This window comes from Gavia stellata, chromosome 11, assembly GCF_030936135.1.
Source record: "Gavia stellata isolate bGavSte3 chromosome 11, bGavSte3.hap2, whole genome shotgun sequence".
Lineage (NCBI taxonomy): Eukaryota > Metazoa > Chordata > Aves > Gaviiformes > Gaviidae > Gavia > Gavia stellata.
Genome location: NC_082604.1, coordinates 11066586 through 11091228, shown reverse-complemented (window position 1 = coordinate 11091228; position 24643 = coordinate 11066586). Strand labels below are relative to the sequence as shown.

Genomic DNA, 24643 nt, shown 5'->3' with positions numbered 1-24643 from the left:
GCAGAACCTTTATTACAGCTTGGGGTTTTTGGGGGAAGAAAGAAAAGCAATTGTCTTAAGGAACTTAAAATGAGGCTTGCTCTCTGCCATCTCTCTCAGCTGTCAGCTGAAATGTATAAGCTAATCATGCATGCATTATTCATTTACTCTTTTTTCTGTGTGTTTGTTATAAACCTAAGTAAATAATACATCACTTTAGGCAGAACTCACATACTGTGGGAAGTAAAGAGTACTACTCACAGGGTCTAAAATTCAGCATATGCATACAGGTGTAAAGCAAAGTAAGTCACTTGGGATGGGGTTTAGATGTGAATGAGAACTCCCAACTTCCTCCAGCCCTGACACGTCGAACCTCACCTCATATGGCTGCAAGGCGAGCACGGAGCTGGCGGAGGGAGCAGGACCACAGAGCATCCCCAAGGGCACACCTGGCCATCAGGAGGGGTGGAGACATGGGATTAGACTGCAGCCAGCATGTGCGTGTGATGACCAGAGCAACCAGAGACACGACCCAGGCTTCAGCGCCTACCCTCATACCTGGGGCAGAGCTGCGGAGCTGGCAGCAGCCCTGCTCAGAACGCCATGTCTAACCCAGGGTCCCGACCAGGGGAAAGGCCAGGCACAGCTCCACCAGGGTCCCGCGTAACACTGACAGCATGACAGCAGCACGTGCCCGTCCACTACAGATTGACTACTTCCACGGACATCGGTTGTAGAGCAATACTAAGCCCTTATGGGAATCTCACAGTTTCTTCTTTCTGCACACCAGGGATTTTTATTTTCCTTTACTACACATTTGAAAATCAGAGCTGTCTTTTAAAGGCTTTCTTGATGTGTGGTGGTTTGTCTGATCAGCACAGCTGCAAATTTATCCCAACCTTTCCCAAAGAAAACCACTAGGCTATTGATACTACATGCAAGAAACATGGATAATGCTCAGTGCTTAAGCCATTTTTCCCAAAAAATAGGAGTATATTATACTGTCAGTGAAAGCCATTTCCTCATCTTTATTAACTATGGTGGTTTGTCTATTCTGACTTCATCTGCTTGCTAATTAAGCAGAAGTTTGCTTTGCATATTAATTTTTAATACCCCTTTTTTACAGTTAAGTGAGAGCTGCAGCAGCCAGCTTGTTCAGTTAAAAGCAGCTCTGACCTAGTTCCATGCAAAATCAATAGAAAGCCTGAATCTCACAAACCATCTAACATTTAAGGAGACATGGCTGAAATGCTTCTCAGTGTTCACTGAGCACATGTTTCTGTGAGCAGTGCAGGGTTTGCTTTGTGTTGTTTTATACGGTGAAATCCAGTGGAGATCACATCTGCCTGCTACAGACCTGCAAAGATCAGTTCTGCCTGCCTGCTACAGACAGCAAAGGGAGGAGAAAGAGGGATTGCTGAAGAAATGCGTTTGGTTGATTTTTTGTGGCTATCCCAAAGCTGCTAAGTGGGCGATCCTGGCTAGGAGAACAAGATGCAAAAAGAAAAAGCCCACACTGCAATTAATTGAAGACTAACAAAAGAAAGGACAGATTTATACCAAAAGATCATCCAAAGCTTTAGAATAAAAATACTTGATGTAAATTACGACTGTTATAATCTGGTTGAAAAAATTGAATAGAATAGAATTCTTTAAGTTTCAGTAAACTTCAGCTGGTATTATCAGTCACTTAACAGATGAAGTTTTAAAAAGTCTGCATGGTAAGACATGCATTTAACATTGTTTGATGTCCTAGAGTAAGAGGAAAAATCCTCTTGTATATCGATGATTGACTGAAATACAGGAAAACCTATTTTCAATCTTACATAAGGAGAACAATTTGATCCAAGATTATTCTATTTTGGCATATATTATAGAAGTGATGACAATATACTATTTCCTGTTTCCAACAGGGCCATCATTATTTCTTAATGATTTCTTCCAGTACTGCGCTTGATCATTCAAGTGTGCCTATTCTGCTGCAGATCACCTCACAGCCTGATCCTTTGACTGAAAAGGCCACATCTGGAAGATATGTATTGTACAGATGTATCACCAAAGCAAATAAACAGCAATGTCCCGGGACTCTCACCATTAAATCAAACAGCATTCTTTGGCACCCTATTAATAGGTTTGCTATTTGCCTTGGACCAGTCACAATTACATAATTAAGCAGAATACTTTATTCCCTGATATTCACTGCATATTCTTCTTTTCTCTTCCTTTCAGAGCTGACGATGTTGGGAATTGGTGACTTGCACTTAGGAGAACCTCAGCAGAGGCCTCTGTGTTTCCCAGTACCTTCTTGGGCAAAAACCTAAGTACAGCAAGTCAAAGGGAATTCTGCCATTGACTTCAACAGAGCAAGGGTTTTGCTTCCAGCAGTTATTATTTGGGGCTAGCCAGCTATGCTGATTCATACGAATCTATAGCACAGTTGATACCGGTAAGCTGCAAACATTTCTCTTGCATAGTTTGTGCACCCAGATCTCCTGCTGATAAGTCAGGCTGACCTTTAAGTCAAACAACTAAATGTGTGCACATAAATTTCATACCCGCAGCTGGGTACGTGCATGGTCTATGTCTGTTTGCAGCAGATAGGATTTAAGCAGGAAGAAAAGGAAGATGACTAGTTTGAAAAGTCTGAATGTGGCCATCTTGTGAAACTTTCTTCTCTCCCCTGCCTTCCTCTGCTGGTATCACTGACACTAGCCTTGGACTACTTAGCGACACACATATGCAATGCAAGCACATACTGACACCCCCACCCTAAACTCAACACTGATCAAAGAAAAAACTGTCAGATGAAACATGCAATTAAACTGTGGAAATCAGTGACTGTAAAAGGTTGCCCAAGTGTTACTAGCATTCAATTTGAAGAGAAGATGGTGCCTACTCTTACTTAATTGCTTTCCTTCCCAACCCTGTTCATTTCACTGCTCGCTCATTCTGTTATTCAGGTTCTTAAATATACAGCCTTCATGTTTGGATGAGGAAACCATGGTTTGATGGGCACCACACATGTTCTAGCACAGTATGGCAAGAAATCAGAAGGCAAGGGTGAGCCAAAAATGCTAAAATATACAGACACTTTAAGAAAAACATTTTTGTAGAAAGTTCATGGCCTTAAGTTTCAAAGCTTCACTTCAAAAATATCAGTCTTTCACAGAAGTGCTGACTATATTAAACTTGTCAACATTTTTTCGTCAAGTTTTCTGCTGAAAAACAGGCTTTGAACTATATCAGCAGTTTGAATGAAGGGTTTTTCCATTGTTTGACCACTTCAGTTTCTTCTAAAGTGTATGCCTTCATCCAGATTCAGTAGTAAATGAGAATCTCCTGTTAGTCAGAAAAATGCAGAGATAGTAATGGACACTGGTTGTGAAAACTGGGGACAGAAACCCTCACTCTCATATTTTTACATAAAAAAATCAGTTAGAAAGTTGGAGTGAAAATAAATTCTTTCCTGGCTATTTTGTCTGTATTTTACCTACCTGTATGAAAAACATTTTTATTAATGCTTTTTTCTTTATTGTCTCCATTAATGAATGAGAAAAATTGCTTTCCATTCTTAGAACAAGTGTCCCATTTGTACAGTTCTCCTTCTACCACAACACGTTACCAGTAAAAGGGAATCCTGATGTTGTCTTAATGCTGGCCCTACCAGAATTTTGCTCTCAGTTTTACAAAGCCAGGCACAAGCATACGGGCTTTTCTATACACCCTCTGTGCCAAGCCTAGCTGGGTCAGAGTCCGAGGTACTATTTGCTCTGCAAGTTAATGCTCAAGGTTTCTCCCGATTACAGAATGAAACCCATATGTCATTCTGTCTTTCTATGCCTTTTAACAGAGTCAATCATCTTAGGCCCTCCCCACTTTCTAATCAGAGGTTTCATTTTGTGAACTGCTTTTACTCTTGCTAGGTAAGCAACTGTTAAGCCATGACAGTGCAGACTTCAGATCCTGAGAAAATAAGTAGAATTACAGATGGCCTTATACCGCTCCGGCTGATGCCTGTGCTTGTAAGATGTTACTATTATTGCTTTCACAGTGCGGCTGGCACAAGCATCTCTGTACGTGTTACAGCATATATAAATTTAATATAAATTACACAAACTTTGCCCGAGCAGTAAAATAGCTATAGATTTCCTGGAAGAAGGTACTTTTTGAGTTATGAATTTAAGTCACACAGAAAAATAAAGTAATTTCCATCTCCAGCAAAATTAAACATGCAGCTCCTCTTTTTCAGACGAGTAGTTACAAGAACAATAGTTCTCCATACTCATTCTTAACTGCCAGATAAAGCGCTAATTGCATGTTACTGTTTTAACAAAAAAAATAATTACTAGGGATGGATAATTCTGTTCAGAGGAGTAGAAGTAACCTGAACCTTCACATCAAGTCAAATGTAAATGAACCTAATTTTTTAATAGGCATTATTATCCTGACAATTATTTCCTCAATGTTCCTTTACTTCTCACCTTATCTATACCTAGCATGTTTGCACACCCCTACAGTTTCATGGTTCAATATTTGAATCAATGCTACATGTATAACCCAAATAAAGCTCTTTCTAACTCTTTGATTTCCCTTGTCACTGACAGACTCCTGAAAGGTCCAGAGAAAACTTAAGGAGAAGCATATCCACCTTTTCTCAGTTAAGAGTCTAAAACTTTTTATCAGAATATTATGGATAGATTAGATAATACACTGACAAAAATGCATAGCATATCATGTGGTCATCCACTATTTTTCCTTAGTCTTTGTATTATTCACTGCTACATTCTGGATACCTAAGTGCCTTGGTTTGCAGAGTGGTTTTGCAAGGATCAGCAGCCTAAGACAAGGAGAGGACCCTTCTCGCCATAATATATAATGGGATCCCCTGAAGTGTATCTTATCTCATACTTCAAGGACCTTTAGATTGGGCCTTTAATGATGGGGTTTAAGAATTGACCTCACTCTGCCAGGAACCAAATCAGACATGCCAGAAAAAGTGTATTTTTTAAAAATAGATATATAAACCACTTAGCCCAATAAATTGTCAGTCTTTGTTACAGAGATCAGTAAGGTAAGGCATTTTAAGAAATATCAAGAGGAGAAATAGCAGTCAGAAGTACTGGAGGATTTTAGACTGAGGGAGGAAACCCTGTTCTTTCCTTTATTCCCCTCAAAGCTCCCACTATCTTCTCTTAAAATCACATAGCTTCTACAGCTAGAGCTGTGTCACTCTAAGTACAGCTAAGGCATTTAATTAAACTCCATCTCTTGTAAAGATACAATGACAGCAGCTCAAGAGATCATGAAACCAGACTTCAGATCATAAGCTGGCATGCAAGAGACTTTCATTTAACAATGATCTCGAGCAGCTCCTCTGGCTATGATGTAGATATTCCAGTTTCTGGGAAAAAAAGCAGATTTTTGTTTATAAAACTGTTTTTTCGCTCACGATAAATTTGGGGGAAACTGTTATGTTCTGCTCTCTTTGAAACTTGCACAGTATTTCACCTTCCTAAAGCTCAGAGTCCTTGGCTTGGTGGTGGTGGTGTGGTCTGGGGGACTTCGGTTATTTTTCCTAAGCAAAACTGTGATCTCCTTTCCTGTGATTCAGTTTAAGCAAACAGTCTTAAGTGCTATCTCTATATACCTGCCAAAGAGACAATAAACACTCCGATTCACTGTCCTGCTGTATCACTACACCATTTTGAATACAAGCTATTCTAGTCACAAAGGACAAATTTATTTTCTTGAAGCCGGAGGCAGAGATGGTGTAAACTGGAGTAGCTCTCCTGATTTCAAATAAGCAGCAGTGATTTGTAAGTGCTGAGGATTTGGCCTAAAGGTCAAGATACTTCTCTGGCTTAGAAAGAGCTGTTCAGTCGGGGGTGTGTGGGAAATAATAATTAAAAAAAAAAAAAAAAAAAAAAATCGATGGCACTTAAAACTCAGAACCTATTATCATTATCCACATCCTTAAGTGCAGCACTTGTTACTTTGCTTATTTACAACACGGTGAAGTAGATGCCGGTAACTGAATTTCACAGAATCACAGAATCATTGAGGTTGGAAAAGACCTGTAAGATCAAGTCCAACCATTTTTTTTTCCTTTATTCTTAAAAACTTTCAGACAACTCACATCTTCCTGTACATTAAACTTAAAGAAAAAATGTCTTTTTCAGTCCTTTACCTGAAACCGTCTTTCACTTGAAATCTAACAAAAAGAGAATAGCTTTATCTCTATTACTTTTTTTTTACCCCTTACAAGTTTATTTCTTCTTCATAAAAAGAAATGTTGATTCAATTGCTAACCAGAAATTCTATCAAACAGTCAAGTAATATAAACAGAAGAAATAAATAAATCCATATAAATCAATCAGAAACAGCAGCTGTTTCCAGAAAAACCTGAGCAATTATTTATGAAATTATGTCTTCTTCAATGCTTCTGTATACCATCACAATCCCAGGAGGACCTGATTTTCTGATAAGCCTAAATTGCTGAATTAGAAGAGGAGACAATGTCATGGTACCAATTAGCAAAACCATTGCATATTATCTCAAAACGTGTGTTTCCTATTTTAACAACTGCGTGTAACAAAGACATTCCTTCATCTTAAAAACGGAGGGGACATGCCACCCATTAGTGAACTGAAAGACTAAATGCCCTTAAAATAGACATACTTGCTTTTGTGTGAAAGCAGCAAGACAACAAATGACATAGCATGCATTTCAGTCACGGAACGAGTACCTACAGGTTTATGCATTCAAACAATTTCTCAAACCTGGCATTATCCTTGGTGCCGAGAAAAAACTGAATTACCGGCACACAATGCAAAATGGGGCAGCGATGGCGTAGTTACAGCAGGGGATTAGCACCCAGGGACATGCAAGCTGCCACCGAGCTGCCGTGCATCCTTCCACACATTTCTTCTTTGTACCTTTGCTTTTCAGCTCACTCTTTCCCACATAGAGTAAACCTGGGGGAAACGCTGGTTTGATGCCTTTTGCATGCTTAGCTGAACGACCTTACTGTCACGTTATGATTTTTCTTTCCAATTATTTCCTGTGATTGTTAATTGCGGAACACATGTCAGCTTCAACAAGTAAGAGGCTCCAGCTGGCTGGGCTAGCTGATCTGGATGAAAATATTTAGTCCAGTGCCATCTCTTTTCGCTAGGGGATCTAAGGATTACCGTTGAAGGACAACAACAGGTATGGGTGAAGCAGCACTCAAGACCACTCAACTGCAAAATGAATCTTGTTTTTTCCCAAAAGCTTGGCTTCTGAAGGATGCTGACCACACCTGGTCATCCCCATATTTACACTTCAGTCATTTTCAGTTCTGTCTCGCAACATCGCACACTCACCCCAACAGGCATGTCCCTTAGTGAAGGGCAGAGTTTTAGAGACCTAACCAACAGCAGCAGACCAGACAGCTCATGACTTTTGTGCATGCAGGTATACACAGCTCTTGCCCTGAATATGCACTCATAAGTGAGTACTTGAAGAAAGTACTTCTGATGATGCAACTCCTTAGCTTGCTTATATCTTGACAGATAGTAACTGACAGGCAAGGACAGAGCCTCCATCAGGCTTTAACTAAATGCACTTAACTGTGGTGAGACCATATCTTTCCAGTGGTGAACAAGTATCATTCTCTTCAAAGCTGGTGTTCTCTTACTCTCTATTCCTTTTCCTCTGGCAGTTCACCCTGCTCCCTCCTTTAAGTCTTTTCTTTCAGATCTACTTTCGGGGCTGTCAAACAAGACATGACTGCTGTGATCACCTTGTCTAATCTCATTCATATCGGGGGTCATCAGACTAGAAAAGCTAACTTCTAGCAAAACAGCTGCTTCACCTGTGACAGAGAAGCCAATACACCTCTGGCTCAAAGGTTCAGGAGTAACTTCAGTTACACAGTATTATTTTGCTAAAGCTGTAGCTATCTCATTAGACTGAACATAGCATTCATACTGTATGCAATCAATTGCTACAATGCAGAAGAGGGCTGGAGAATTAGGCTGACATCCCTTTATATAATACTACAGAAAATATATTAACCTAGAGGTTAGAAATGACACAGGCTTCCAAATTTCAGTCTCTGATACTGACTCCCAACTATGCAGTAGCCGAGCAATGGTATGTAGTGGAGTAGCTAGAATACTTTTTATAGCCAGCCTAGTTTTGCAGGCAAGCTCTTCCTCTTCAGAAGACCAGAGGCTGAGCAGGTATCCAAATAAGAAAGTATGTACAGTTCAATGGCATACCAAGCCCACCCTCCTTAGGCCAGCATTTTTCATCTTAACTCCATTAGAAACACATAACTGAAATCCTGCCCTGTCTGTCTACGTCCCTCATCCTGCACTTAATGCACAGAGCTGGAGGTTAAACAACCAAACGGACTCACGTGGGTGAATTTCACTTGACTCATTTCCCATACTCTCTTTTCCAACATACTGTTCTATCTAACAGGGAACCCAAAGCTGCTTTCTAGCTCCCTGGAAAGCACCAGCATTACAAAAAAAAAAAAAAAAAAAAGGTAAATATTTCCACTCTAACTCCACAATTTCTTCTCTAACTCCACAATTTCTTCATGGGAGGGTCTCAGCGGCCTGAAATCAGCATGAGCTCCTTTTTAACAAGTTGAGCCACTTCTGCACCCCTCCCCTCCCCACACTATTTGACAGCTTATAATAAAATGTTTTAGATTCCTAATGCAGTGGGTACCAGCCAGGAACAGGAAATGTTAATAATTATTCCAATTTTCAATCACTTTAACTGAATTTTCAAAGTAGCACATTCACGAATTTCCTCCCTATATGTGACTAGAAGCTGAAGAGTGAAACTCTCTGTAGGCAAAAGCCAAAGCAACTACGAGGCCCTGCAGAGCAGCTGAGGAAAAGAGCAATGAGCTGCTGTGCATCGCGTGTCCTGATCTCACACCTTGTGCGCGGAGTCAGGGCACACAGCAGAGGTAACCATTATCTTGTGCAGTTCATTAGGATGAACATTTGCAATACTTGCTCAAAACAGGCGTGAAGCTCCCAGGAAACTATGAGGAAGCTGAAGCCTTAACAAACGGAAACCACCAACACACAAACAGAAAGGGCTGGTCCTGACAAGGGTTTACAGGACTATTTCACCCAGAAGAAATGTACTGCCTTGAAGTGAGTGCAGTTCAGATGCACAGCAGCAGCTTCTGTGTTTTGCTTTTTAGGATGTGGGTATGCCTATAGGCACATGACTTCAGTTCTGTATTTTCATGGAGTACAGCATGTTTCTGTGGTACAGAAACGACAGAGGCAGCAAATACAGCTCCATAAAAATCTAGAACCATTCCCTCTGTCTCTCCCTCCGTAATTCCCTCTTTACTGAAGGACATGGGTAACACAGACACTCAGTGCATATGCTAAAAGCAAAGGGAATGTGTCATTCAACACAGCTGGATTGAGCGGTCATACTTAAATACCTTCCAATGATATTAGAAAAGGACACACTGCAGCAGCCCAAGGACACCAGGCAGTGTTTGTACCCTTTATATAGTTTCCCTCTAACCTCTGAGACTGACATTATATTTCACAGGTGTCTGCCAACTGTTAGGGCACACTACCATATTATCCTACACAAAAGCAGGAAGGGTTAAAGAACAGTCAATGACAATTAATAATGTCTGTCCTTCCCACTCTTCCACATTTTTCATGCTCTATATCTTTCTTCAGTTTTCCGTAGGGGTACTCTCCATCTTTCTGCCTGCCTTTGCGATCATCTTCCACCAATTTTTTTCTGATTTAGCCTTACAATTTATTTTTCTTTGTTCTTTTCCCCCCACCTTCATAATTGTGCTGTAACACATATTTAAGATGCTAACAGCACACAAGAGGACTTTTGGAAGAACACAGCACAGTAAGTGAGATGCTTATAACATCCAGATAACGCACATCACAGCTGTAGCCGGTGGATGCTGCGTGCATTCAGCAACATGGCTGGGGCTTTAGCGGAAGCTCATATCCTCAGAAAACGTGGCCCTGAGGTGACAGTCTCCTTAGTATCACTGATTTATCCCAATTTCCCACTAACGTAATTCCAGTGAAAGCTACAAAAATAAATTGGAGGGGTACAAAAAAGGAAAATCGGCAGAAGACCAACAAAAATAATACAGAAAGGCTACAAGGGGAGCTTTGCTTGTATATTAAAGCTGTTGACTGGAAATAAGGTTTGTACAGTCCCCCTCCTCAAAAAGAAACCCACTGAAAAATGCCAGAAATTAAAAGCCAGTGAATACATTCTGAGTTTGGACTCAGATGCCAAATTTCCACAAAGTCAGTTGCAGTAATAACAATAAAGATGAGAGAGAATTTTCCCTGTAACTGCTGCAATATTTTCCAAATACACTCAGCTGAATACAGAATTTCGTATTGTGCTATTTTTTTTTTGACTAACATATGGCAGTGAGAGCTTCAGACAGGTCACAGAGGGCTAAGTCCTGGATCACTGGAGGATTCAGTGAGAAAGTTGCTTGAAATGTGCTCAGAATAATTTTGTATTTTAGAAGCAAATATTTGTAGTTTCCTAGCATGATTTTGTAAGAGTCTTATAACTTCTTTTTTTTAATGTTTATTGTCCTCTAGATTCCAGAAATCTTTCTGTATGCTGACAGCAAATTACACTGAAGCGACAACTAAAAAACCATGGCAGTCCCAGTTAGTCCTATGCTATGCATTTGCCCTCCCATAGCTTAAAAAAAATAATCCAGAACTGTATGAGTGCCTTAGACTTCCAGTGTGATTTGCAGGAACAAGATTTCTTTAACAGATCGTATGATTAGTCCAGACTACACTATCTATCACTATCTAAAATCATGGCATATAAATGTGACAGTCTGATCAGATTCTACATTCAAATCCTACAATTTAGATTCTTTTTTTATGGTGGATCATTTTAATGTAGCATTGCAAGACATAAAATGCTAGAGCTGTATGTGTTTTCTATAAATCCTAGAGTGTTTTCTACCTCTGTAAAATCTAAGCACAAACCTGGTTCTTAGTCAGTGCAGTAATCCCACAGGATTAAGTCATACTGTAAATACCAGACAAATTACAATCGGATTAGATGGGCAGTCTGTTCATTTACTCAACACAGCTGCACTCCAGAGTCTTTTCATCACTGGTGTCTATTTATAACATAAATGTTTTGTCCTTAAAGTAAATGAACACAGTTTCTATTTCATAACTCTTGTCTTACCATTTGTGACCAATAAGGAGCACATTTCTACTTCCTAAGGAGCAAGCAGAATGCTCCTTGAGAGGCCAAGAAGAAAGCTGTTCTTGGTACAGATCTGGAGGGCAAGATTTATTTTAAATTTATCAGTGAAAAGTCTCTTGAAAGGTCTGCATTCAATTTCAGTCAAGTGGAATACAGAGAATATCTTTCTGGAGGTAGGTATGAGACAGCAGCACAGATACACTGAAATTTCCCAGGGCTTGCCATATTTGCTACAAGAATTTCTATACGTTCCAAACCTGGTACTTCTGCCTACATCAGTGAGCATAAAACTGTCCAGTTTACGAAGCTCACCAGGTAGATGCGGTGTAGCATGGGGGTTTACAGGGGATTTCTGCTCACTTAGGAATAAGAAGCATGTCTAATAATGTTCAATATTGTCTGCACTTTGCCAAAATCTCCCTACCACTTCACTGCAATTATTTATAAATGTCACATCACACCCCAATTAAAAGAATCATCTTGCCTTTTAGGTACAAACTTGCTTCCATCCAGCACATGAATCCGGTGTTATTGTATTTTTATTACTGTAATCACTTAGTGAAACCCTAATGAATCATGGAGCTAAGACTTTCATAAACAGTATTTATGATTGCAGGCCACAAAAATATTAAAGCCAAATTAAGCAAACTGCGGCACCAACTCACATTTTCAGTATCCTGCTAACTCCATTCTCACCTCCACCTTCTGATTTCATAGTCATTCTTCCTGATTTGCACAGAGATAAGTAAGAATAAAACTGCTGAGGCTGGGGCAGTGGAGTCCATGAATCAGGAGGAATGCTTTGTACGCCAACCCAAACCATTGTCACCAAGCTTCTCCATACTTACATGTTTGCGTCTCCTCACTCAGCTGCAGAGGTGCGAGGCAGGCAACCTCTGCCCATGAAAACCCAGAAGGGGTGTTCTTGTGAGCCCCCAGAGTGTGCCCCAAAGTGATGTGACCACATGGCGATGAATAATGTAACAGAGCAGGACAAACACAACCAGAAAGGCAGTGCAGGATTCACTTCTCTTCTGTAGCGATATGGTAGCCTGGAAACCAGAACACCTTCCTTTATCAGGTATAAACCGGCATAGCTTATCACATATTTAGTATGTTACAGATGCCAAATAGGCCTAATATAACACTTACACAAACATAAGATCAGCTGTTCTCCAAAGAGAGCTTTTCCGTTAGGCAGGTGTCAAGAATTCAAAGTCTGATTTTACTGAAGCTGGAGAAGAAAGTGTACTGAGCCCACTTTGCAGACTGACAAAAGGTGTTATGGATACCTTCCACTGCAAGACGTTGCCTTTGGCACCACTGCACGGGAACATTTTTGCAACAAAAATACTGCTTTTGCTCACACCTGTGACTCCTGCTGATTTCATTAGGTGTTTCTGTATTTTACTAGCTCAGAAATACGTGTACTTTGTGTAAACCTGAATGCATATGGGACAACGATTTCATGATACAGCATATGAAAAGTCAATATTGGCTTAAGATTTTCCTGCTCAACTTCCTCCATGCTTTTCTCTGTGTGTGGGTAATGTGTTATATGTCATGCTGGTTTTCAGATCGATTCACAGTATGGCCTCCCAACCAGTCACACTAGCACAGCTGAAAGAGATGCTCTGTGGCACAGTACAGAAGGAGGCAGTGGGAAGGAGAGGAATGGTTTAAGCTGGTACCTCTGGTTGCCATCATACACGCCATGATCACTGGCCAAGTTAAGGGCGATCAACGGATCTTTGCCAAAAAACAACTACCGTTTGGTTATTTTGCAACAAGCTGCTTGGACAATTACTGTGTCTTAGCATGCATCAGGAAAGGAAGGATGTGACATGGTGGGAAGATCCCAACTCACATGGGACCCTTACAGCTGTGGAAAAGTTAATGAAAACTGACTCCTTTTGCAAGACCAAGCCATGAATTGTACTTTTGTAGTGCAGTATGCATACTTATAAATCTTAAAAATATAACAATATGAAGACTAAAGCAATTTTAAAAATAATCACTTTTCTTCCTGTTACAAGAAATTTATATAAGGAATTCAGACTTCTGAGATATTTGATTTTTGCAAGCATTTGATTTAGTAAAATACAGTGAAATATATTATTATACAAGGAAGAATGAGGAAAAATTACATCAAAAACTCACTTTCTGCAGGTTCCTTAGATCTTCTGCCACTGGAGGACTTCCTCAGGAGACTTCGTCCTGAGGTAAAGAGGCTGGTTAGTTCCTCCAGAGGACTGGTGGGTGTCCGAGAACGGGAACCACTCTGAGATGATGACCCGTAGGTACTGACCGAGGCATTTACCATCTTTCCTCCTTCTTGCAATGTGTTTCTGGTTGTAGAATGAGGCACTGATGGAGAGCTTCTTGAGAGACTTCCTGAATGTACAGAGTCATAAGGTGGAGGTCTTTTGAGGCTTAAGGGGGTAAGAGACCTACCCATACTGACAGGAGACGGTGAGGCAGAGTGACTTTTAGGAAAACCATGTGGAGACTGTGTTCTGTATAAGGTAGAAGGATGAGGAGGTGAGGAGGTGTGCCCAGGGGTGCTAGTTCCATGAGATACTGTCTGGTCTTTCTCCAGTTTTTGATGGCCTGGTGTATGAGGTGGCAGTGAAGATGGAGAAGCTCCAGCTTGTTGTTTGATGTAAGACACATTTTCTAAAACAGGAAGCTTTGTGACCTCTAGTGGCGTTAGAGGAGACTCATCAGAATTCGGGGAACACTGCACTGGTGCTGGTGGGAACACCAGCAGTGGAGGTCTGTGAGAAAGCAGATTTGGAAATGGTGGGGGTATATCACAAAGCAAGCCCTTGGGAGTAGATGGCACTGAAGACTTGGTGAAATCTAGGTCAGGCACTGTGGGAGTAGCACACTGAGAAGAACAAGTGTGATGGTCATATTCACACTGACATTTTGAATCTTGGCCTACATCATCAAATATAGGGTATTTCATCTCCTCATAGACTGCTTCGCTTTGGTCATCCTCATCTTTTTTGAAGTCTCTGAGAATATTCCCAACCATTTCAATATAAACAGGCTCTTCTTCCTCTGTGTCTGGGGCAGGACTGCTGACCTGCGATAGAGAGGCATCCCTAGTGAGTGTTGTCTTCATAGGGCCATGCTTTTTGATATACGTTTCATCAAAAGATGTGCTTAGCTGAGTGTTTGGATTTCGTTTCGGCTTAGGAGGTGGAATCTTCTTTGTGTATTCATCACTGTGAGGTCTTGGTTTGGCTGACACTGAAAACAGAACAAAATATAAATTCATCAGGAGGATATAACACACTTTGTCAACCATAGGATCTCTGTTACGGTGTCACAATTCTGGAATGGATTTCCTGGGACCAGCCTGTTGCTGTTTTTTCTCTGGTATTACATCAGTAAAACACTATAAAAATAACACCCTATTCAAAACATTCCTAATCTTCCCCCAGAATGCTCTGACCCTCCAGTATTAAGTAGCTAGTGAGCACTTCCCTTCCTCCGAGATGCCTGTTCTCTCCCAAAGTCTTTGGACAGGGGACTTTCCGTTTTTAAATATTATGCTTTTCAAATACCACTGTGGGATCTTAAAGATGCAAAGAGTTGCCCAACACATAAAACTAAGTATCCAAATGAACTGCTTATGGCTGCAAGAGAACAGTTAAGATCCTAGAATGACAGTGATGTAACTCTGCAGTCACACAGCGATGAATCAAGACCTTTTTATTTATAGTAATGTCTTGCATAAAGCACAACAATTCTCTCAGCACTAAGAAAGAAAATACTCACATACAAATACTGTAAAATTTGCTGTTGAGGTAATTCTAATCATTTATCTGGACCCTATCCTATGAATTAACGAGACTTCAGTGAAGTCAAGAGGTAACAAAGTGTCTCACAGATTCAGATCCTTCCCAAACAAGTTACTTCTAAAAACAATAGACCATTTTGTGTTTGAAATTATAAATCAAAATATTGTGATGAAATTCATTTGAAACGAGAGGTCAAGGGTTTCTTACAAATTATGCTTTATGGATTAAACAATAAACTCATGGAAATTGCCCTTTTGTTCACTTTGCAGAAATAGTTAATAAAACTTCTCATTAAATATTGGGGTTAATAAAATGTCTCATTAAATGTTTGGGTGAAGTCAGTTTTTATCCTAAGTGAACTCAACAAACTTAGTCAGAAACAAAATTTACCACATACATGAAACCTAATTTATATTCCTATAGGGTAAATAGTTCTTGCATTGAAAGCCTTGATACCTCCTTGGTAAGCTTGCCAATTTTAAAAAAACCCTAAACTACAGGCCAGTTTAGAATGGCAGCTTTCCTGCCTTACCAAACTTTGCTGCTCCTTGCAATTCACTGCGACAGATCTGCCACTGCAAACCCAGCACTCAGAAATTTCCAGACACCTTCTGCTGACCCATCAGAAAACAGCCAGCAAATTTCTAATCCAAGCAGGCAGTGCTTGTGGAGGTAAAAACCCGCTTTGAGAAACAGCCTGAAACATATTACTAAAGCCAGCAGCGAGGCACTGCTCTGCCAGCTGAAAGACAGTATTCTGACAGTCTGCGAGGATGCCGGCTCAGGGCTGGAAGATGCCTGCATTACAGCATCTTACTAACGTGATTTGGTCAGTGTTGGAGGAGGTTTCAAACATAGTGTTATTGCTTTGTCACATTTCTGCTTTGATCTGCTAAATAACCTCTTGTCAGTTCTTACAAGGCATAGCAATCAAGGCAGATGTTAAACAAGATTCCAGCTTTGTTTAGGAATAAGGAGCTGTGAACATATGCGTGTGCACATACATGAAGTAACAAGACCACTCTTCGGCAACAGCATTTAAGCTTAACGTGTAACTAAGGTACAATAAAGCAAAAAGAAAAAGACATCTTGCCAGAATTAAAAAAAAACAACAAACCACAACCTCAAAAAATGACATTATGCTTTCATGATGGTTCCAATTAATGTGTTCCATTTTGCAGCAGGCTAGGGACATGCAAAAGCTACCACGGATAAGAGTATTTGGTAGCTTGATAGTTCTTCACTATGTGGATATATCCTAATGCACTTTAAATTTGTCTTTTTAATTAACCCAAATTAATTTTCTTGAATGTATTAGGATAGACTTTTGGGAATGACATGTAGGCTACCAGAATCATTTGGGCTTTGTAGAAAGTATTACTCTTGATGTATTTGACAATACGAGCAGATTTTTCTTGCCATGCTTCCAGCTAAATCACTATTTCCTTTTTGCTTAGTCTGTTATTTGTATATTACATTCATACACGTTCTACTGACATAAACTTGATCTCAATCCTCTCTCCACACCTCTCTTAATCTGATTTACAACACTGGCAAAAGCAATCTTCTTCAGATGGGTGTCATTAAAATGAAGAGACAGTCAATGAGGCTGGCACAAACTGCCTGATCTTTTCTGAACATGTTGCCCAGGACCTGAACTCTGCTTTACACTGGCTAAAGGATTACAGACTTTGCTGCATTTGAAAATTGTGTATTTTGTATACAGAGGCTTCTCACAGTCTTCAGTTCCCTGTGCATCATGCTACCACCCTTAATGGTTACCTGTGATACAAACGTTTCCCGCCCCTCTGCCCTCCTCAGACCCCTGTTCCCTATGCTGTCTTCTACACCTCCTGTGCCACGGGTGTCACATCCCCACTCTTCCATCTCTTTAGCTGGAGAGATTTTGATGATGAACTAAGTAATCAAAAGATGCTCTTGTGCTGGAGGTCATTCAAGGCTAGTGTTAACTGATATTTCTACCAAAAAATAGCTAAAAGTGGTTAAGATCAAACAAATTGCTAGAAATAGCGTATTTTGCCTCTTCTCTCCTTCCATTTTCACAGCTTTTATCCAACTGATGAGGTTCTGCCAGAATAGGTCTAGACCTGTTCTTAGGTGTTGGGGTTTGCATATACAGCATTCACAACTTACTACATTACAGACAAGGAAATGAGAAATGTCATGGAAAAATAATTGACATTCTGCTATCTAGTCTCGTAAAGCATTTTTGCATGGGTTGAAATTAAGTACTGCAGTGACACACACAGCATTCTCATCTGCCATGACATGGTATGTAGCATTAGCCTAAAATATCTTGGTGACATTATCAGCAAAAAGGTCAAATGACCCAGTCTTCCTGTATGATACACAGGGTAAAACATGACAAGGTGAAAGATTTACGTCCCATTTTCTATTAAAAGCATTTTTTCCTCTGGCACAGTTTATTTTATTAAAGCATCTGCTTCCAGAAGGTGGTATGTTACTGAGATCTTTCTCCCTCCTTGACAAACTGGACTTTGCAAACTAAAATTTAAAACTAAATGCTTTAAATATTTTATAAACCTTATAAAGGTATAGAGGCACCTCCTATATGCTGCACAGAGCAGGAACATTTGGTGCTGTAAGACTTCCTAGAGAAAATACACAGGTAAATGGATAGGCTAAATAGCAAAAGAATCTTTTTATCGTGACTGGGAATAGAGGAACTGCTCAACACCTACTGTGAACCCTCAGCTGCAGTGGGGCATTCAGGAGGCAGACTGAATTAGCTTTAAGAAGGCTATGATGCAAGATGCTTATCATGTTTATTTAACAAAGGTTTCTACTTTGAAACACAACTCCATTGCAAGGGCTGAACTCTACAGCACACCTGATAACAGAATATGGATCACGAACTACCACTCCAGTCCAGAATAACAGAGGAAAAAAAAACAGGAATCCTGCAACCGAGCAGAGCTGTGCAAAGCTAATGAAAGGAGCACGGAGTATTTGTACAGTTCCTGTGTTACCAATATTTGGCAGGGATAAATGTGCATGAATGCAGAAACCCTGGCAAGGTCCCATAGCCAATGAAAGGAGATTGTTTGGCCATCTCCAGAGAGGAACAGGCAAGATTGCATTAAGTACTTGACATTTATCAGGCAGAAAAAGCATTCGGTGCCTGCTGGGAACACAAACTCCTAAGAAAAGCAAACCATGCTGACATATTGGTGATACACATACTGCCATGTTGTCTGCTCTAAACGTGGAATAATTAAGTGCTTTTCAACTGGATTACTATGTTCTTGGTGCACCTGTCGCCAGTAACTCGCCTTGAGACCCTGCCACTCGTACCTCAGAGCACACGGGGCCCAATCCGAAGCTAAATGGAAGAAATGAAACTGAGGCCTATTTCTCTCCCTGCCGGGTGCAAGTTCCCTTAAACAGCCATGTCAAAGTACACCACAAAGCTCTTGTGAGTGCTTCTATTACAGATACACACAAATGCAAGAGACCGCCAGGTCTGCGAGGAGCTCGAGCAGACCGGAGGTCATCAGAGGAAGATAGCTCAGCAACTGCTACATGGTCCTCTGCCCTCGCAGGAGCTGCCCCGGCTGCGGGAGCTCAGGGTGCTATGCTAGAGGCTCCTTTTTTGCATCAGAACTGCCCAAACTACCACAGTTGATAAACTAGAGGCACAATGATCCCTGCAAACAAAACTGAACTCCACAGAGTTTACGCTGCTTGGGTAGCAACTCTCCCTGTTTAATAGCATCCTACTACCAAGCAATTATCTAGCTCTAATAAACTGCAAGCAAAACAAAACATGCAGGCTGTAGTAACCTCAGTTCTCATCTAGAAGCAAGAAGCACAGTGCTCAAAATAGCCTTACGGAAGCCCTACTGAATAAGTAGAATATGACATTTTTGAAATGAGATATTTGTAGTGCAAAGGTTACGCATAGCTTTCAGACATGCCCAGATAATCTGCCTTTCATAGTTAATTTTGGAAATACAGAATGCTTCTGGTCATCTTATCCTTCTGAAGTATTTTTTTTACTCTTTAAGGAGAGCTTGAAATACAAAAATGTGTTACCAGATTGGTTTTTATTATTTGCTCACTGTACAAGGAATGAGTGAAAACATCTAAAAACTAAAATTCATTTTGTCATTTTCCATCGTCTTTTGGGTGTTTACCAGCTTTTGCAGTTCAGAGACCAAGCCGATTTATTGTGCTGTTCACCGTAACAGAGTAAGAATACATCTAACAGGAAAACTCCTCCCTTTCAACTTCTACAAAACACTATAGCATTCAATTTCTTTCTAAATGAAGGAATGATTTGGGGTCTAATTTTTTTTTTAATTCTTAAAAATGTTACTTTAAATGCAGAAGGAATTAATCTTGCTGTATTTTGAGGAGTATCTCAAAAGAGCCTCCAGGAGCGAAAGGAAATAGAATTTCTTTAATTAAACGCTGAATGTGCTGGATACTGAATCAAAGATGTACAGATTCTGATTTACATCACAAAATTCAACAGAGAAAATCCAGCTCTAGGGTAGCACATAACCTATATATATATGTGCAAGTTCAAGATGATGAGTAACCTCACTGGCTTTAATGAAATGAACTGCTTGTTCAAAGTTGCATATGATCTTAAGTGCATTTGTGCACCAGTGCTTATATTGGATTGGATTTCATTATCTCTGTAGATGAAGTTTGAATATTCTTAGTGAAACTGAATTTAAAAAGGCACAGTCCTCTGAACTGTGCAAAGATCAGCACTCAGGAGACCCGAGTTTAATTCATCTCTTTGTCACAGGCCACAGGGCCTCGCCTGTCATTTTACCCCTTAATGCCACTTTTCACCATCTGCCTTTTGCCAGTTTAGGCTCTAAGGTATTTTACACAAGGTTTTTATTTTAATTTATTTGTTTATATCAATCCTTGCACAGTGGTTCCCATCACTGGAAAGCAACAGTAGAAAACAAAAGCAAATTTAAATGTATCTATTGGAGACGTGTAGTGTTGAACATGCATCTTTTCTTCTCCGAGGAACTTTTGAAGGCAAATGTTCCTACATTGTCAACAGCCATAAAATATACACACAAATATGCATCTTAGCAAATGACTACAGAAACATCATTACTAGATTGGAAGTAACATCAGAGAATGCATCTCTGTCACGAAAAAAACCTGGCTTTCAAAATAGCATTGTCCTCATAGACACAAGTCCTTTCCCCACAGGTTACCTTTTCCTTTTCTAAAAGGTGCTAGTAGGAAAAAGCAAAGAGGGAAGAATATGGAAGGAATGAAAGAACCATCTGAGTCATTCAAACAGCTTTGCAAGCAATAGGTGGTTTCAGCACAATGATTTCATGCAGTACATATTTCTTCCCCCTCCTGAATCTATTAGCTCTTACCGGAAATTATTTGGGCATTTAAAGAGCACAAAACTATACTGAAAATGAAAGGACTGAAAGACAGTGTCATAAAATAATAGTGACGTGCTACTCGGATGTCTCAAGGCTATGATTAAGGAGACTTCTTCAAAAGTATTCAGGTCCCTTTATTTTGGCTACAACTTCTTTCAGCTTTTAAAATGATTGATTTCGGCTCTAATTCAAAGTGGTGAAAACCTAGTGGCTTCAATAGTGATCTGCCAGAACTTAACACCAGTATAACAGAGAGCAGAATTGGGACCTGCAGTTAAATTCAGTTCTGCGTTAATCCAACAATACAACTACTACAACTGATAGGCACCACGGTTGAAGACGTGCTGCTACCAGATTGAGCTTAGGGCTGAATCTGGGCCACAAACCCAATCTCAGCCCCAACACCACGGCTCCTTACACGCTGTGTATGCCAAGGTAGCCATATCTGCCTGGGAGTGACAAAAGCCAGCCTAGTGCACTAACTGCCCTGCCACCAGAGACTCCTCCCAGCACGGCAGGGGCTGCAGGTCCTTTGCTCTGCTTTATCAAGATGAGGGCAGACCCAGAGATCCCAGGACATTTCAAAAACTTGGGAGTATCAGCATGCTGGAGAGAGTCCTCCCCAAACTGCCACGCTCTAGAGCAGAGTGACGTCCAAGTTTTCTCCTCCATAGCCCTCCACTTCTCTATGCATCTGCCTGACACACTGAGCTCTGCTTATTACCCTTTCCCACAGTGAAAAGGTCTCCAAAAGCTTTCAGAAAATTACAAAGTGACTAAGTCTCCTTCTGAATGCCCAGCCTCGTACTTTCATATATTTTGAGCTTCACATCCTAGTTCTTTTAAAGAATGAGTAATTGATATCCCTGATTTTTCCAGATAACATTGAATAGGCAAAGAAAAAAAGAAGAGAAAGTGTTCGAGAAATAATTACAAATTATTTGCAATCAAGCCTTTCTCTACTATTCACTGAAGCTAAAAGTTATTGTCAGTCATCACAGCCCTGGAAAGGCAGAAAAAGCAAGATTTTGGATAAGTAAGAAAAGAAAAGTCAATTTGGATCATCCTCCTTTTACAGGAAAACTGATGAACTGAGTGCAAATGGAGACCAACAAAAAAATCTCACAGTAACTTTTTTTAGGTTCTAATGATTTCAGAGTATCCATTTAGAAAAATATCCTTGAACTAATATGCCCAGACAGAAGGGCCCAGGATCTATGGCATTACATGGGTTTAAGTTACAGCCATTCCAGTGGAAGCAGGCTCTGAGGAGGGAGAGGTGGGAGGATTACTGAGGAAGTGGGAATCTGAGTAAAGCATCCTCACACTGCCCACACATGCAACCAGTATCGTTGAAGTGCTGGTTTCTTCCATTTCAGATAGCCTGCAGAGTCTGTGATATCAGTGAAACAGATTTTGCAGCCAGTGCAACAGCAGCAATAAAAAATTCTGTAAATGTATATAAACTGAAGGAATTCTAGATATAGAAAGGCAATTGGCACAGGAATTTATCAGTCGCAAGCATCATTAGATGAATTACATGAAGGAAGAGTGTGCAAATAGAACTACTGAATCATGCTTGCAGAGAAACTAATTTACAAAGCATATGTGCTTGTTTGTTGGCGGCTCTAGTGCTCTACTGTGGGAACCTGTTCTTCACAGTCGGACCACTGAAGAGTTCACAGAATCACTAAGGTTGGAAAAGACCTGTAAGATCATCAAGTCCAACCATCAACCCAACCCCACCATGCCCAATAAACTGTGTCCCACAATGCCTCGTCCACACGTTCCTTGAACACCTCCAGTGATGGTGACTCCACCACCTCCCTGGGCAGCCTGTTCCAGTGCTTCACCACTCTCTCAGTAAAGAAATTTTTCCTAATATCCAGCCTGAACCTCCCCTGGCGCAACTTGAGGCCATTTCCTCTTGTCCTGTCGCTTGGGAGAAGAGACCAACACCCACCTCTCTGCAACCCCCTTTCAGGTAATTGTAGAGAGCAATAATGTCTCCCCTCAGCCTCCTCTTCTCCAGGCTGAACAACCCCAGTTCCCTCAGCCGCTCCTCTTAAGACTTGTGCTCCAGACCCCTCACCAGCTTCGTTGCCCTTCTCTGGACACACTCCAGCACCTCATTGTCCTTCTTGTGTTCAGTTTTGGGCCCCTCACTACAGCATTCGAGGTGTGGCCTCACCAGCACTGACTACAGGGGCACGATCACCTCCCTGCTCCTGATGGCCACACTGTTTCTGATACAGGCCAGGATGCTGTTGGCCTTCTTGGCCACCTGGGCACACTGCTGGCTCATCTTCAGCCGGCTGTTGACCAACACCCCCAGGTCCTTTTCTGCGGGGGAGCTTTCCAGCCACTCATCCCCAAGCCTGTAGCGTTGCATGGGGTTGTTGTGACCAAAGTGCAGGACCTGGCACTTGGCCTTGTTGAACCTCATACAATTGGCCTCGGCCCATCGATCCAGCCTGTCCAGATCCCTCTGCAGAGCCTTCTGACCCTCGAGCAGATCAACACTCCCTCCCAACTTGGTGTCGTTTGCAAACTTGCTGAAGAGCAGTCAATCCCCTTATCTAGATCATCAATAAATATATTAAATATGGTCACAACAGAGTGGAAAAACAGCCACAGATCAGCAACATGAGTAAAGCCCTTCAGTTTTAAACGAACATTTATGGTATCTTGACTGTCATCTTGGAGATGAAACCTGAACAGCTTTTGCTGTCTTACTGTAAATTAACTGTTATCACTCTATTCTTACAGCTACCCACAAACTGACTGCATTTCACACTGAGAAAGATGGGTGACATCAGCCCCCGCCACCCCCCATCCAGCATCTTCACTGCGGTGCAGCTATTAGAGCTCAGTTCTTATATAGCTGTCATTCTGCGCTAGCTGCCCCCTCTCCCTCTCTGTAGCTACCCATCTCGCGTTCCCCAAGCATCCTGCTCACAGAATCACAGAATCATTAAGGTTGGAAAAGACCTTTAAGATCATCAAATCCAACCATCAACCCATCACCACCATGCCCACTAAACTATGTCCCGCAGTGCCACGTCTACATGTTTTTTGAACACCTCCAGTGATGGTGATGCCACCGCCTCCCTGGGCAGCCTGTTCCAATGCAATGGATGGTGAGGCTCTGCATTTAGTCTAAGTTTCTACAGGCTGTGCCGCATCATGACTGCAAGTGCAGCGGCATTTCTGTTGACCTGCAGAGAAAGATCTCTCTTCTGCTCAGAAAACAATGCTTCTGGGTATCTGTGAAGAGCTAAGTCCCACGAACATGTGCCTCAGACACCTACGTCATACAAGCTTGATATGTAGTGGACACCACTATGATACCAGTAAGCCTTTGAGGGCTGAGCTGCTTATTCATATATTATCTGCTGTTCAACGGGCACTGAAGGCCTCTGTGGGATCTTTTGGCAATGCTCATGTAAACAAAGGCATACTCCAGTCTGAACGTAACTCCTGGCTTCACAGGAACAACGCTGCTATTGATTATTAGTTATCATAGCTGAGGGAGATGATGTGGGAAATCACTTGCTGACTTTCACGAACTTCTTGGAGAAGGTATGGTACAGAGGCTTTCTGACCCAGTACTCATACAGACGCTGAATGAAACTGATCTCTGCAAGAGTTCCTGGCTCTGGGTGATTTCTAAATCCAGTACTTGCACCTAAATAGTGGACTCTGAAATGATTTACAGGGAAAACAGGAAAGAAGGAAATCAAGCTAGAGAAAAAGCAAATGCTTAAAGAAACAGTAAGTTTAGCTCACCTACTTCATTTATCTAGAAAAATAGACTGTATTTGCTCACTTGATTTAATTGTTGCTTTGGTTCACAAACATCCTGCCCAGAACACTAGCGGTGACTATATGCAAAGACTTGAATTATTTGTCTGGAAGTATGTGACTCTTCATTTTTTAGATCCACAGTAACGCCTATCTTCTACTTACAGACAGAATAAGTAGGTCAAATCCATTATTTGCTTACATAAGTAACAATCTGTTTGCCGAGCTTCTAAAATAATTGCAGCCCACTAAATCAAGCTGGCAGACCTACCGAGATGATATTGTGCATAATACTGACCTCTTGGGGACTCCAACATGAAATGTACTGTGTCCAACTATTCCGCAGGCACGGCAGCCCCACAAATGCTGCTGTGC

At 41.1% G+C, this 24643-nt stretch overlaps 1 protein-coding gene across 1 annotated transcript in view; it reads right to left on the bottom strand.

Moving 5' to 3' along the window:
• Positions 1–24643, bottom strand: part of NYAP2 (neuronal tyrosine-phosphorylated phosphoinositide-3-kinase adaptor 2) — a 136562-nt gene that overhangs the window by 40649 nt on the left and 71270 nt on the right. Inside the window, exon 3 of the mRNA XM_059822923.1 lies at positions 13399–14496. Within this exon, the coding sequence (XP_059678906.1) occupies positions 13399–14496 (1098 nt within the window). The remainder of the gene's footprint in view (positions 1–13398; positions 14497–24643) is intronic.